Source organism: Talpa europaea, assembly GCF_964194135.1.
Source record: "Talpa europaea genome assembly, chromosome: 2".
Lineage (NCBI taxonomy): Eukaryota > Metazoa > Chordata > Mammalia > Eulipotyphla > Talpidae > Talpa > Talpa europaea.
The window spans coordinates 100,626,956-100,642,081 of NC_140068.1; the positions used below are offsets into that span (position 1 = coordinate 100,626,956).

General features: G+C 46.1%; 1 protein-coding gene across 1 annotated transcript in view; it reads left to right on the forward strand.

Moving 5' to 3' along the window:
* Nucleotides 1-7,715: 7,715 nt before the first annotated feature.
* The window catches only part of LOC311188175 (E3 ubiquitin-protein ligase KCMF1-like), a gene marked incomplete at both ends in the record, with an annotated part of 73,068 nt that continues 65,657 nt past the window's right edge, over nt 7,716-15,126 (forward strand). The window contains one exon of the mRNA XM_084259339.1: nt 7,716-7,768. Within this exon, the coding sequence (XP_084115465.1) occupies nt 7,716-7,768 (53 nt within the window). The remainder of the gene's footprint in view (nt 7,769-15,126) is intronic.

The window sequence follows — 15,126 nt, forward strand, 5'->3', positions numbered from 1 at the left end:
TGTTTGTGTACCATATTTCTTTTGGCTCTTAGATATTGTGGCAATGCCTAATATTTTTTTTTGTTTTGATGATCTCAACAGTTTTGTAAAAAACTAGTCAAATGTTTTCAAATATGTCTTTTTTTATTGGTACTAATTTGATGGCACTAATTTGATGTGCACTGATCAACCTCATTGTCAAACTCATATTTTTGAGTAGTTTTATAATTTTTTTTTACATTTCAATCTATGGTTCATAGATTTAATGTGTGAGTTAATTTTCATAAAGATGTTAGTATTTTCACGTGTATGCCCATTTTTCCTAGCACCTTTGTTAGAAAGATTACCCTTCTTTCCTTGAACTGAAATGTTGTTAAAGATCAGTTTGCCATATTTGTGTATTCCTGGGTATCTTTTATTTCTGTCCTATAGTTGTATATGCTTAATATAAATTCTATGTCTATTTTTTCACAATTATCAGATTGTCGTATTAATTGCATTTTTTATAGAATCTTGAGATCAGGCAGTGTCTGTCCTAAAATATTTTTCTTCTTTTCAGTATTGTATTAGCAATTCTGGCTATCTTACCTTCCCATTTAAAATTTATTCATTTTTTATTTTTTTAAAAGATTTATTTTTATACAAGAACTGGGGTACAGGCCAGATGTGCAGGGGGTGAGAGGATTCACTGGAGACAGAGCAGGGAACAGAACAGGCAGGCGGATGGAAGACACTGCTGAGGGGAGCAGCAGGAGAGACAGGAGAGGTCTGCTGTGCCATATGGGTATCTCCCTGGATGGCTGGGAATCAAACCTGCACTGCAGAGGCTGTGGACAGCTTCACAGCATGGTGCTCAATCCACTGCACCACCAGGGAGGCCCAGTATTGTTTCTTATTTCAAATTTGAATAGCTCAGTGATAGTGTTAAGAGTTCAATGAACTTAGGTATATTAGGGCCTCCCCGCTATTGTACCACCTAGGGCATCAGAATATTATCAAGTTGCAGTAGGGAAAGGTACATCCTTGACATGTTTCTGATGCTAGGAAATGATTATCTAATGTTTCATCATTGACTATGTTTACTTTGTGTGTGTGCTAATGTGTATGTGTGTGTATGTTTTAACAGATCTTGTAATATTGAGAAAGTTCATATTGTATCTTCCTGACAGTACTATCCCATTTAATATTCATTCTATATTTACTAAAAAAAAAAAAATATGCCATTTACTTTCATTCCCTACTGAGTATATTGTTCAATATTCTGTAAGCTTATTTGTTTAAGTCTGCTTTGGCTGCTTAAAAAAGTACAATAGACTAGGAGACTGTAAACAATAAAATTATTACTCACAGTTCTAGAGCATGGACAGGTCAAGGTTTCTGGTAAGGGTTTTCTTTTTTATTTGAAAATAACCTTTTGCCATGTTCTCACATGGGAGAAAGGAGGGGAGAGAGAGAGAGAGAGAGAGAGAGAGAGAGGCTATCTACTATCTCTACCATATTTGAGGACCCTGATCCCATCATGAGGGCTCCACCTATCATATTTTATAAGGGCTCATTTATTCCCTAAGGAAGGTCCTTGTAGGGTAAGGTAAAACTATCAGGCTTTTCTGCCCTCCCGCCATTAGGATAGATAACGGAACTCTGTGGTCCCAAATACATGCCTGATGGTGGGCACCTAGAATAGGGTGTGGGCATATGTAGATGGAATTTATCTGGGCTAAGACTGGGATTTTAAGGTTGGCATCACGGGGTTGCCAGCAGAAGATGGATAGAAGCAGAGAAGCATGAAGAACCACGTGAGCAGCAAAAATCGCCGGAGAGCCCATGTAGGGGCAGGACTAACCACTGAGCAGGTTTTCTGATGCAGTAGACTGGGTAAAGGAGGAGTCAGAGTCCTCAGTAGCTTTTGCAGGTCTTTTATTCAAATGTACCAGGCATATGACAGGCAGGGGTGCTGGGGGCCAGGAGGCTGGCAGTCCTCCCAGCCCCCAGCAAATTCTCACTCTATCTGGTCTCTCTGGCATTCTCTCTGCTTCTGCTGCTTCTCTTCTCTTGGCTTCTGCTGGCATCCCCATGATGTCGCCCTTATAAACTCAGCCTCTCAGCCCAGGTGTACCCACTTCAGGTGCCCGCCATCAGGCATGCATTCAGGACCACAGGGTTCCCTCATCTATCCTAATGGTGGGAGGGCAGAAAAGCCTGATACTTTTTTCCTTACCCTACAATCCACCCCCTCAGGGTTTTCTGCCATATAGTCTTCATATATACAAGTTTCTTAGCAAACATTAACAATGCAGCCATGGCCCCCAAAAGCAAATACATCACAATATAACAAAATACAACAGAACACAAATAAATCCAGGCAGGGCCCCAACCTAGTGGCAAAAGACAATTACTGGTACCAGCAGATGAGCCATCAAATCTGCTGCCAAAGGCACTGCTCATGCGAGGGAGGGGAATCAGTCATGGCATCTACTGTAAAACACCAGGAGCCATCAGGCTTCCTGGCCTTCTCTGGGTGTAGTCACAGTGTAGGAGCAGGAAGGACTACTGAGCAGGTTTTCTATGATCCAGCAGACCAGGTAAAGGAGGAGTCAGAGTCCTCAGTGAATTTTTGCAGGTCTTTTATTGGGGTTCACCAGGCATATGGCAGGCAGAGGTGCTGGTAGGCCAGGAGGCTGGCAGTCCTCCCAGCTCCCAGCAAATCGTCACTATCTGGGCTCTCTGGCCTTCTCTGGGCTTCTGCTTCCCTTGTTTCTCTCTCGGCTTCTGCTAGCATCCCCGTGATGCCGCCCTTAAAAAAAGCACAGTCTTAGCCCAGGTGAATCCCATCTACCTATGCCCACACCCTATTCCAGGTGCCCGCCATCAGGCATGCATTCAGGACCACAAGGATCCATCATCTATCCTGATGGCGGGAGGGCAGAAAAGCCTGACATTTTTCCTTAACCTACACTCAGCCACAAGCCACACACTGCATCCACCTGAAGGATGCACACACTCTAGGATTGATGATTCTATACTGTTGGGGGTAATCGCCAACCCTCAGGGTTTCTGTCTTCAGTTGTTCCAACATTCGGCTTTCATAGCCACCAATGCGACTTGCAGGCCTCTGCACTCAGACCAACAATAGAAGGGCAGGAATGACCACAGTGCAGGTTTTCTGATCCCATGCAGACCGGGTAAAGGAGGAGTCAGAGTCCTCATTGGTTTTGCAGGTTTTTATTGGGGTTCAGCAGGTATGTGGCAGGCAGGGGTGCTGGGGGGCCTGGAGGCTGGCAGTTCTCCCAGCCCCCAGCAAATCCTCACTCTCTCTGGGCTCTCTGGCGTTCTCTGCTTCTGCTTCTGCTTCTCTTTAGGCTTCTGCTTCTCTTTCGGCTTCTGCTGCTGCTACTGGCGTCCCCGTGACACCACCCTTAAATAGCACAGTCTTAGCGCAGGTGAATCCCATCTACCTGTGCCCACACCCTATTCCAGGTGCCCGCCATAAGGCATGCATTCAGGACCTCAAGGATCCATCATCTATCCTGATGGCAGGAGGGCAGAAAAGCCTGACATTTTTCCTTACCCTACACCAAGCCACTGCACATGCACATGGGTCGGGGATCCTTGGATACAAACTCTACATTTGGCTTTGGATCCACCCCAAGCCATGTTCCCCACCCGTCCCCCAGGGATGGGTTCCTCATCTCCTCACCCTCACTCGACAACGAGCAGGGCATCACCCACAGGTGATTTTACAAGACTCACTGTCCTTCCTCAGCTTACTTAGTGCTTAACAGCCACTCAGGGCTTCCCAAATTTAGTATCAGCACCAGCTTTTGCCTTCTCAGTTGGCTTTTCTCCTCCTCCTAGCTGCTGGGCATACACAGGCTGCTTTTGGCCATCAGGGCCCACTGGCCACCCCCAGATTCCCATCTCCTGGGGTGTACAAACAATAGCATCCTCCCCCAGGGTCCCAAAAACTTAACTTGCCAAAGTTCCTCCACCTTCTGGTGGGATTGTCAGTCCAAGTTCATCAGTCCAAGTCCATTAGTCTTAGTCCGTTGGCCTCTTCCTGCATCAGCACTGGTGAGCTCCGAATCGTGGTCCTCTCTTCCCATGATTCTTGCTGCCTCAGGGGTCATTGGCTGGTCTTCTTGGGCGTCTCCTCCACACGAAGTCTTGTCCCGCAGCACCTGGACCTTGTCCATCTCCTGTGCTGCCATGACGCCTCCAGCGTTGTCACAGGTAAACACAGTCTGTTACTCATTAGTCCCTCCAGGTCTTCAGAGGGCTCCATAACCATCTGCACGGATCATCTTGCCAACTTACACCAATTGTAGGGGCAGGAATGACCACAGTGCAGGTTTTCTATAATCCAGCAGACTGGGTAAAGGAGGAGTTTGAGTCTTCAGTGGTTTTTGCAGGATTTTATTGGGATTACCAGGTACATGGTAGGCAGGGGTGCTGGGGGCTGGGAGGCTGGCAGGCCTCCCAGCCCCCGGCAGGTCTTCACTCTGGGCTCTCCGGCCTTCTCTCGGCTTCTGCCGGAGTCCCCGTGATGCTGCCCTTAAAAGCCCAGTCTTAGCCCACATGAATCCTATCTTCCTATACCCACAGCCTATTCCAGGTGTCTGCCATCAAGCATGCATTCAGGACTTCAAGGACCCATCATCTATCCTGATGGCGGTGGGGGGCAGAAAAGCCTGACATTTTTTCCTTATCCTACACATGGCCCACAAAAACATCACAACAGAACAACAAAATACATAAAATACAACAGAAAACAAATAATTCCAGGCAAGGGCACCAACCTAGTGGCAAAAGACAATTGTTTGGCACCAGCAGATGAGCCACCAAATCTGCTGCCAAAAGCACTGCTCATGCGAGGGAGGGGAACCACTCATGGCATCTACTGTAACACGCTAGGAGCCATCAAACTTCCTGGCCTTCTCTGGCAATGGTCTCGGCTACAAGCCACACACCACATCCACCCCCAGGATACACTCACTCTGGGATTGGCAATTCTTCTCTACTGTAGGGGGTAATCGCCAGCCCTCAGGGTTTCTGTCTGTGGTCACTCCAAAACTCGGCTTTCATAGCCACCAATGAGACATGCAGACCCCTGCACTCAGGCCAACCCACTGCACAAGCACATGGGTCACAGATCCAAACTCTACATGTAGCCTCTCTTGGGTCTCCACTTTGGCTTGGGCTCCACCCCAAGCCACGTTCCCCACCCATCCCCCAAGAACGGGTTCCTCAGCTACTCACCCTCACTCGTGAATGAGGAGGGCATCACTCACAGGTGATTTTACGAGACTCACTGGCCTTCCTCAGGTTACTTAACGTTTAACAGCCACTCAGGGCTTCCCAAACTTAGCATCAGCACCATTTTTTGCCCTCTCAGTTGGCTTTTCTCTTCTGCCTAGCTGCTGGGCATACACAGGCTGCTTTTGGCCATCAAGGCCTTCTGGCCACCCCCAGATTCCCATCTCCTGGGGTGTACAAACAGTAGCATCTTCCCCCAGGGTCCCAAAAACTTAACTTGCCAAAGTTCCTCCACCTTCTGGTGGGATTGTCAGTCCAAGTTCATCAGTCCAAGTCCATTTGACCTCTCCCTGCCATCAGCACTGGTGAGTTCTGAATCGTGGTTCTCTCTTCCCTGATGATTCTTGCTGCCTCAGGGGTTGTTGGCTGGTCCTCTTGGGTGTCTCCTCCTCCAGCTGAGGTCTCATCCCGCAGGTCCCAGAACTTGTCCATCTCCTGTGCCACCATGACGCCTCCAGCGTCATCACAGGCAAACACAGTCTGTTACTTCTCAGTCCCTCCAGGTCTTCGGAGGGCTCCAATATCCATCTGCATGGATCATCCTGCCGACTACGCCAATTGTAGGGTCATGACTGACCACTGAGAAGGTTTTCTGATCCAGCAGACTGGTAAAGGAGGAGTCAGAGTCCTCAGTGGCTTTTGCAGGTCTTTTATTTAGATTTACCAGGCATATGGAAGGCAGGGGTGCTGGGGGGTCAGGACCCCAGCAAATCCTCACTCTATCTGGGCTCTCTGGCATTCTCTCTGCTTCTACTGCTTCTCTTCTCTTGGCTTCTACTGGCGTCCCTGTGATGCCGCCTTTATAAACTCAGTCTCTCAGCTCAGGTGTACCCATTTCATGTGCCTGCCATCAGGCATGCATTCAGGACTACATGGTTCCCTCATCTATCCTAATGGCAGGAGGGCAGAAAAGCCTGATACTTTTTACCTTACCCTACAGCCCAGAAAGAGTGAAGACTTGCTGGGGGCTGGGAGGCCTGCCATCCTCCCGGCCCCCTGCACCCCTGCCTGCTGTGTGCCTGGTAAATCCCAATAAAAGCCTACAAAAGCCACCGAGGTCTCCAGGACTCACTCACTCCTCCTTTACCCTGTCTGCTGGATCAGAAAACCTGCTCCATGTCCTTCCTAGCCCTTACAGTCCTACTTCCAATAATATCACATCAGAGGTTTAGAAATTCAACATTAAATTTTGGGGATACACATTTAGTCCATGCCAATATTTTTACCTACATGTATGTAAACAGTGTGGTAGACAAAATACATAATTCTTTGTGCCTGAACTATGTGGAGAATATTTTTCTACCAGTGCCTATTTTTGTTGTCCTTTAAGAGATCAGATGAAAATTCTCATAGACCTTCTGTAATTTTAAAATTTATTACTTCCTGTCCTGGAGAAGGTTAAAATAATATTTCACTTTGTAAAGAGGTAAGCCTCCAGCTTGATTTTCTAAGTTGAATGTATGCGGGTCCCATATCTTAGGTATAGGGGTACAATGAGCCATTGAAATAAATTGTGAGGAAAGAGTGTGAGAATTCTGCTCTCATCTAAATTTGCATGCTCTATCTCAGCTTTGCTGGGGCTCAAAGACTTGAAGACTTCTTTGGAGTAATCTCTTTCAGACCTAATTTGTTTTATATAGGATTATCATTCTTTTACTGTTTCTCTACACTTACACCCACATTCTATAATCTTAGCCTATATAAATGTAATATTTTCTTTCATTTTTTAGATTTCCTGGTGTAATTCTCCACACTTTACTCCAATATTCTTTGATATATAATCTTTTGCATTGTTAATATTTGTTAAGTTAGTGTGGTAATACTTATAACATATCTTAATTTTTATGGTCTGATGTTTATATGAGGCATGACCTCCTTGAAATAAAAGATAGTCCTTTAATGAGTGCTGAAAAAATAGGATAAATTGGTTAGACTAATCATGTAGTATTGCTAAGCAATTAAAACAAATGATACATAAATCCTAGTTAACAACAGATTATCAGAATTTTCTAGGTATAGAAGTTAAGGCAGATAAGTGTTCCAGCTCACAAAGTTATAAATGCAATATCCCACTTCACTGATTCACCTCAGTGTGTGTTCTAACAAAGGAAAACACTATACACAGGAACACATTAAGAACCTTTGCCACAAGAGAACTGGTAATTTCAAGCAGCTTGTTAAATGAGCTGGACAATTTCTCAAGGATGGCAGCAATCATGGGGTAGTGGATTTGACATAAAGACCATGAGATTCCTTTTTCCTGTGCAATATTTAGTAGTAATGCTAGTGGCTTGAATTTCTTGGTAACTAACTATGGAGGAAAGGAAATCCTAAAGGACAATGACTCGGGAAGCTGTATTGATAATTATTAAGATCTTCACTTTACTGTGTTCCAGACTGATTAAACAAGCATTTTCATAGAGATGGCCAAGAGGTCAGAACATCAGGAACAGATCAGCAATCAGTACAGTGAAAGGTGAGGAGGTTAGGCATTAAGGTTTGCAAGTGGGCTATAGAGAGACAGAGGAGGATTGGGGTAGAGAGGTATTTTAGTAATTAACATTTATTAATTAGCAAATATGTGTGGCATTTATTAATTAGAATACAAATGTGGCATATATACTTCAATAAAGATTTCCCTGATACTTCAAAATTTTTATATAAAGAATCACAAATTTTGTATTCTATTTCATGCAATATAAATCTTTTGAAGGAGAAAATTCACTTTAATTCATTTAAAAATATTTTTATTTACTGACTTATATTTCTGGGCAGAATGTGCTAACAGGAGATAGTACTCCTAATCCAGAAATTACAAACTGAGTAAAATTACAACATGAAAATATGTTTTAGAAAGTGAAAAAGCTGAGGAACATATATTAACTTGGTGAACTAGTTGGACTTATTTACAGGATATTTTCTTTCCTGGGATTTTTCCCTATTCAGGGAAAGGATTTGGCTCTAGTATTACTAGTATACTCCAGAGAGTCTTTGTGTGTCCCATAGAAGAATGCAATAAGAACTCAAGATACTGAAGATGAGTATGAGCATTATAGTTGTAGGATAAGTGAAATTGTCAGGTTTTTCCACCCTCCTGCCATTAGCATTAATGATAGACACCTGCAGAACAACATGCATGCCTGATGGCAGACACCTGGAATAGGGTGTGGGCATGCATGGGTGTGCGCACCTGGGCTGAGAGAATGGGCATATAAGGGTGGCATCAGGGGGATGCCAGCAGTGGTGGAAGCAGCAAAGAATGAGAGCAGAACCAGTAGAGCAGCAAAGGAGAAGCAGAGAAGCAGAGACCACAAGAAGAGAGTGCCAGAGAGCCCAGAAATAATGAAGATTTGCTGGGGGTTGGGAGGTCTGCCACTAACCTGGACCCCTGACACCCCCTGCCTGCCATGTACCTGGTTGCCACACTACATATAAAAACTCAATAAAAAACCTGAAAAATCCACCGAGGTCTAAAGGACTCTCCTTTATCCATCTTCCCGCATCATAGAGATCCTTCTCTGTGCCTTGCTGGCACTACAATAGCTTATTGAAAGTGAAAGAATGAGAGACAGATCTCCCAAAAGATATCTCTCAAAGAAGCTATTGTTCTGGAGTTTAAATAGAAACTTTAGGGCTGTGGGGTTGCCATAGAATGCTCCTCTATTTTTCTGGTTTGTGGTTCCTCTTCCAACTAGGTGGTAGTTTTAGAGTCTGCACCCTGGAAATTTTCTGGCATATACCTGGAATATACCCAGGTTAGCTTTCTAATGCCTCCAGTGGGGATCATGATAAGAGCAGTGCAAGTTTCTCTGCATAAACACAAGGAGTTGGGGGGGGGGCGGTCTGAAGTTCTTCCAGTTGTGATCTCAACTGCATGCCTGCTTCTGGTGCATTGATCAAAGTAATGTTCACCTCTGTGGTTGGGCAAGGATATAGTCATTTTCTCCTGCCATCATTGGTGTTTTAATTTTTTTTCCCCCATCCATGTTTGCCACTTCTATTATAAGTACAATACTGGTGAGAGAAAGAGGCAAGTCACAGCAGGTTTGACTAATTTGTGCCTCAGGAGCAATGAGTAAGAAAGTGCAGATTCCCATACTTGGGAAGGTTTCTTCCCTCCTGCTTTTGCATTGCCCTAGAAGCTTGTAAATGGGAGAAAATGATTGGGTAAGTTTGCTGGAATGTTGAGGTGCTGGGAAGATAATTCTTCCTAGAAGAAAATGCTTGTTATCAAATACATATTTTCTGGTTATTGAACCATGTGTTACAAGATTTTAAGCCTGTAGGAACATGACAATTCCAACTTTTATGGATGTTTAAATATCAGGTTGCAGATATGCAACATTGAGATATGTTGTAAAACTACCCACACTCCCTGAAACAATCCTCTGAAATTACATAGTCTATTGAAATATTAAAATGTATAAATAAAAAGAAAAAAATATTTTTCACATTTTTTCTCTAAATAATGTAGTGGCAGGATGGGCACAGGGCAGGATTTTATGATTCGAGCAGACAGGGTAAAGAAGGAGTCCTCGGTGACCTTCAGTGGCTTTTCAGGCTTTTATTGGGATTTACCAGGTCCATGGCAGGCAGGGGTGCCGGGGGGCCAGGAAGCTGGCAGGCCTCCCAGGCCTTGGGGAGTCTTCACTCTTTCCAGGCTCTCTGGCCTTCTCTCTTCGCCTCTGCTTCTCTCTCTTCTTCTTCTGGTGGTCTGCTTCTCTGCTCTTATCTGTAGCATCCCTGTGATGCACCCTTATGAACCCAACTACATGTGCCTACACCCTACTCCAGTGGCCCTCCATCAGGCATGCATTCAAGACCACAGTGTTCCATAATCAATCCTAATGGCGGGAGGTCAGAAAAGCCTCATAAATATTTGCCCTACAATAATCATGCTCAGAGAATATTAAAAGTGCTAGATATAACATAAACGAATGGTTTGGCATTCTTTGAAAATGTAATTTACAACCACAGAAGAAAATTTGAGAAGCAGTAGTGAATTCATGTTTGATTATGCTGAAATTTAAATGAAGAAGATTACCAAGAGGATATGCCCTAGAGATAGTTGAATATGTCTGCTAAGACATGTAATGTATAAATTATATATGTTTATAATATATAAAATATAGATGATTGCTAGATAAAACTAAAAGAAATCATACAGGTTGAGAAATACAGCACAAATTTGAGTCTAAGTTTAAGGAAAGTGTAATTGATCTGGCTATTTTCTACCTTCCTGCTACTAGCTTCTATGAATAGCACCTGCAGCCTTGTAATCCTCTTAGGTTGCTCCATGGATACTGGGGCAGAGAAACATGGGCACGGGTCACAAGCACCTGTAATTATGGACACTTGGGTCTAGAGGGCATGGGCATGTGCACATGTAAATATGGACCCAGAAGGGAGGGATCAAAAGGGTTGCTTAACCCTGGTGATCATGGCAGCAGCATCACTTTGAGGCCAGCATGCTCAGGCGCAGACTCCCTGCCTGGTCTGCCAGTGTACCTGGTCCCATGATTCAGCATTAAAGGCATGATGGAGATACTGAAGACTCCAAAATTCTGTTTTCGTCTGTGTGAAACAATGGACCTACCCAGGCCAGGATGGTGGTATAACACTAAGTAAGAGGCATTGGGATGAGGGAAGGAGCTTAAGGATCAGATTAAAGAGAAAAATTCTGCGTCCCATTGTATGGTAAATGGTTTGGTCAATGGTTTTCAGGCTTTTCTGCCCTCCCACCATTGGGATTGGCCCACCTGATGAGGTACCTGTAGTTGTTACATTGTTGCAAACTATCTTGTTTACTTCTGTGGGCCATGGGAGGAGTATTGAGTTAGTCACCAGGAGAAGCAGAAGCAGGAGAGAGGCAGGAGAGAAGCAGGTGAGAGAAGGAAAGAGGTCAGAGAAGCCCAGAGTGAAGACTTGCCCAGGGTATGGAGGCCTACCGGCCTTCTGGCCCCCCGACTCCCCTGCATGCCATGTACCTTGTTGCTGCAATGCATGTAAAGCTCAATAAATGCCTGAGAAAGCCACCTAGGGCTCCAAGATTCCTCCTTTACTCAGTCTGTGGGATCATAGATAACCTGCTCAGTGGCCCATCATTGCCACTACACCCATAGAGAACCATAGAACATAGAGTGCTACTTCAGGGAAATCAAACAAAATGCAGATGTAAAGATGTCGCAATTTTGTTCAATACTGGGGAGGTATAATGGCAGGATGACACGGAGCAGGTTCTCTATGATCCGAGCAGATGGGGTAAGGAGAAGTCCTAGAGAGAGTCCTGGAGCCCTCAGTGGCTTTTCAGACTTTTATTGGGATTTACCAGGTACATGGCTGGTAAGGGGTCCCAGGGGGCTGGGAAGCTGGCAGGCCTCCCAGCCCCCAGCATGTCTTCACTCTTTCTGGGCTCTCTGGCATCCTCTGGTGGTCTCTGCTTCTCTTTTGCTCTGCTCGTGGTTCTCTTCATGGTTCTGCTTCTCTGCTCTGCTTCTCGTGGTTCTGCATCATGGTTCTGCTCTTCCTGTGATTCTTCCAGCATCCTGTGATGCTGCCTTTATAAGCTCAATCTCTCAGCCCAGGTGTACCACATACGCATGCCCACACCCTATTTCAGGTGCCCAACATCAGGCATGTATTCAGGATCGCAGATTCATCATTAATCCTAATGGCAGGAGGGCAGAAAAGCCTGATACTTTTTTTACGTTACCCTACAATCCACCCCTTCAGGGTTTTCTGCCGTACAGTCTATATACAAGTCATGCACGTTTCTCTTGGCAATGTGAACACTGCAGCCTTGGCCCATAAAAGTAAATAGTATACCTCACAATATAATAAAATACAACAAAACACAAATAAATCCAGGCAGGGCACCAACCTAGTGGCAAAAGACATCATTGGTACCAGCAGATGATCCACCACTTCTGCTGCCGAAGGCACTGCTCATACAAGGGGGGAACCACTCAGGCTTCTGCAGTCACATGCCAGGAGCTGACAGGTTTCCTAACCTCTGGCTGTAGTCCCGGCCGCAAGCGACACACTGCATCCACCCCCAGGATGCACTCACTCTTGGATTGGCGATTCTATACTGTTGGGGGTAATCGCCAAACCTCAGGGTTTCTGTCTGCAGTTGCTCCAACACTGGGCTTTCATAGCCACAAATGTGACACACAGACCCCTGCACTCAGGCCAACCCATTGCACAAGCATATGGGTCGTGGGTCTGTGGATACAAGCTCCACATGCAGCCTCTCTTGGGTCCTCTCTTTGTCTGTGAGCTCCACAGCCAAAGATGGGTTCCTCAACAATTCACCCTCACTCAACAGTGAGCAGGGCATCACCCACAGGTGATTTTAAGAGACTCACTGGCCTTCTTCCACATATTGAGGCTGCATAACAGCCGCTCAGGGCTTCCTAATTTCAGCACCAGCTTTTGCCTTTCCAAATAGGTCTTTTTTCCTCTGCCTACCTGCTGGGCAGTACACAGGCTGCTTTTGGCCACTGAGGCCAGTGGCCACCCCCACATTCCCATCTTCTGGGGAAACAGTACCATCCACTCTCAGGGTCCTCAAAACTTCATTAACTTGCCAAAGTTTCCCCATCTTCAGCGGGATTGTCAGTCCAAGTCCATTAGTCCAAGTCCATTGGCTTTTTCCTTGTGTCAGCACTGGCAAGCTCTGAATTGTGGTCCTTTCTTCCCTGATGATTCTGCTGCCTCGGAGGTCTTGGGCTGGTCCTCTCAGGCATCTCCTTTTCCAGATGAGGTCTCGTCCTGCAGCTCCTGGACCTTGTCCACCTCCTGTGCCGCCAGCAAGTCTTCACTGTCTGGGCTCTCCAGCTTCTCTCTCGGCTTCTGTTCATTCTCGGTTTCTACTGGCGTCTCCGAGACGCTGCCCTTAAAAGCACAGTTCTTAGCCTAGGTGAATCCCATCTACCTAGGCCCACACCCTACTCCAGGTGTCCGCCATCAGGCATGCATTCAGGACTGCAAGGATCCATCATCTATCCTGATGGCGGAAGGGCAGAAAAGCCTGACATTTTTCCTTTACCCTACAACACTCCACCACACTCCTCCATCCTTGACACCGCACCACCACACCACACTCTGCTGCACCACTCTTATCAACCAGTCTCTCAGCCCAGGTTTACCCACCTATGCATGCCCACACCCTACTCCAGGTGCCTGCCATCAGGCATGCATTCAGGACCGCAGGTCTCCGTCATCCATCTTAATGGCAGGAGGGCAGAAAAGCCTGATACATTTTACCTACCCTACAGTCCACCCCCTCAGGGTTTTCTGCCAGACAGTCTACACAAGTCATATATGTTTCCCTTGGCAATATGAACACTGCAGCCATGGCCCATAAAAGTACATAGAACACAACACAATACAACAGAACACAAGTTAGTCCAAGCAGGGCACCAACCTAGTGCAAAAGACAATTATGGCACCAGTTATAGCCACCAAATCTGCTGCCGAAGGCACTGCTCATATGAGGATGGGTAACCACTCATAGCATCTACCATCACTTGCCTGGCCTTCTCTGGCTGTGGTCTCAGCCACAAGCCACACACAGCATCCACCCCCAGGATGCACTCACTCTGGGACTGGCTATTCTATACTGTTGGGGGTAATCGCCAACCCCCCGGGTTTCCTATCTGCGGTATCTCTGACACTCGGCTTTCATAGCCACCAATGCTACACCAGACCCCTGCACTCAGGCCAACCCACTGCACAAGCACATGGGCCAGGGATCCGTGGACACAAGCTCCACATGTGGCCTCTCTTGGGTTCCCTCTTAGGCTTGGGCTCCACCACAGCCATGTTCCCCACCCATCCCCCAAGGATGGGTTCCTCAGCTCCTCACCCTCACTCAACAGTGAGCAGGGCATCACCCACAGATGATTTTAAGAAACTCACTGGCCTTCTTCAACATATTTAAACTGCTTAACAGCCACTAGGGCTTCCCAATCTCAGCACCAGCTTTTGGCTTGAGGAGTTGGTTTTATGATACATCTCCTCTGCCTGGCTGCAGAGAACTTGGTGAGAGCTTCCTCCCTCAGGCGATATTGGCCTCTTCTCACGCCTGCCCCTTCCTCTACTCTGGCCATTGCCCAGGGTCCCCAAAATGTAACAACCTGCCAAGGTTCCTCTACTTTCTGGAAGACTGTCAGTCCAAGTCCAGTAGTCCAAGTTCACTGGCCTTTCCCTGCATCAGTACTGATGGGCTCTAAATCATGGTCCTTTCTTCCTTGATGATTCTCTTGCATTGGGGGTAATGGGTTGGTCTTCTTAGGCTGTCTCCTCCTCCACTCAAGGTTTCATCCACAGCTCCCAGATCTTGTCCACCTCTGGTGCTGCCATGATGCCTCCAGTGTTGTCATAGTTTCAGTCTGTTTTTCAGTCCCTCCCAAGGTCGTCAGAGGGCTCCATACCTGTCTACATCAGATCCATCTTGCCAACTTACACCAATTGTGGGATCAGGAAGGCCAAAGAGCAGGATCTCTAGGATTAAGCAGAAGGATGAAGGAGGAGTCCTGGAGCCCTCAGTAGTTTTGTGGCTTTTATTGGGGTTTACCAGGTGTAGGGTAAGGTAAAAAATCAGGCTTTTCTGCCCTCCCACCATCAGGATAGATGATGGATTCTTGAGGTCCTGAATGCATGCCTGATGGCGGACACCTGGAGTAGGGTGTGGGCATATGTAGATGGGATTCACCTGGGCTAAGACTGTGTTTTTAAGGGTTGTGTCACAGGGACATCAGTAGAAGCCGAGAGTAGAAGCTGAATGAGAAGCCTAGAGAGAACAGAGAAGAACAGAGAGAATATGAGAGA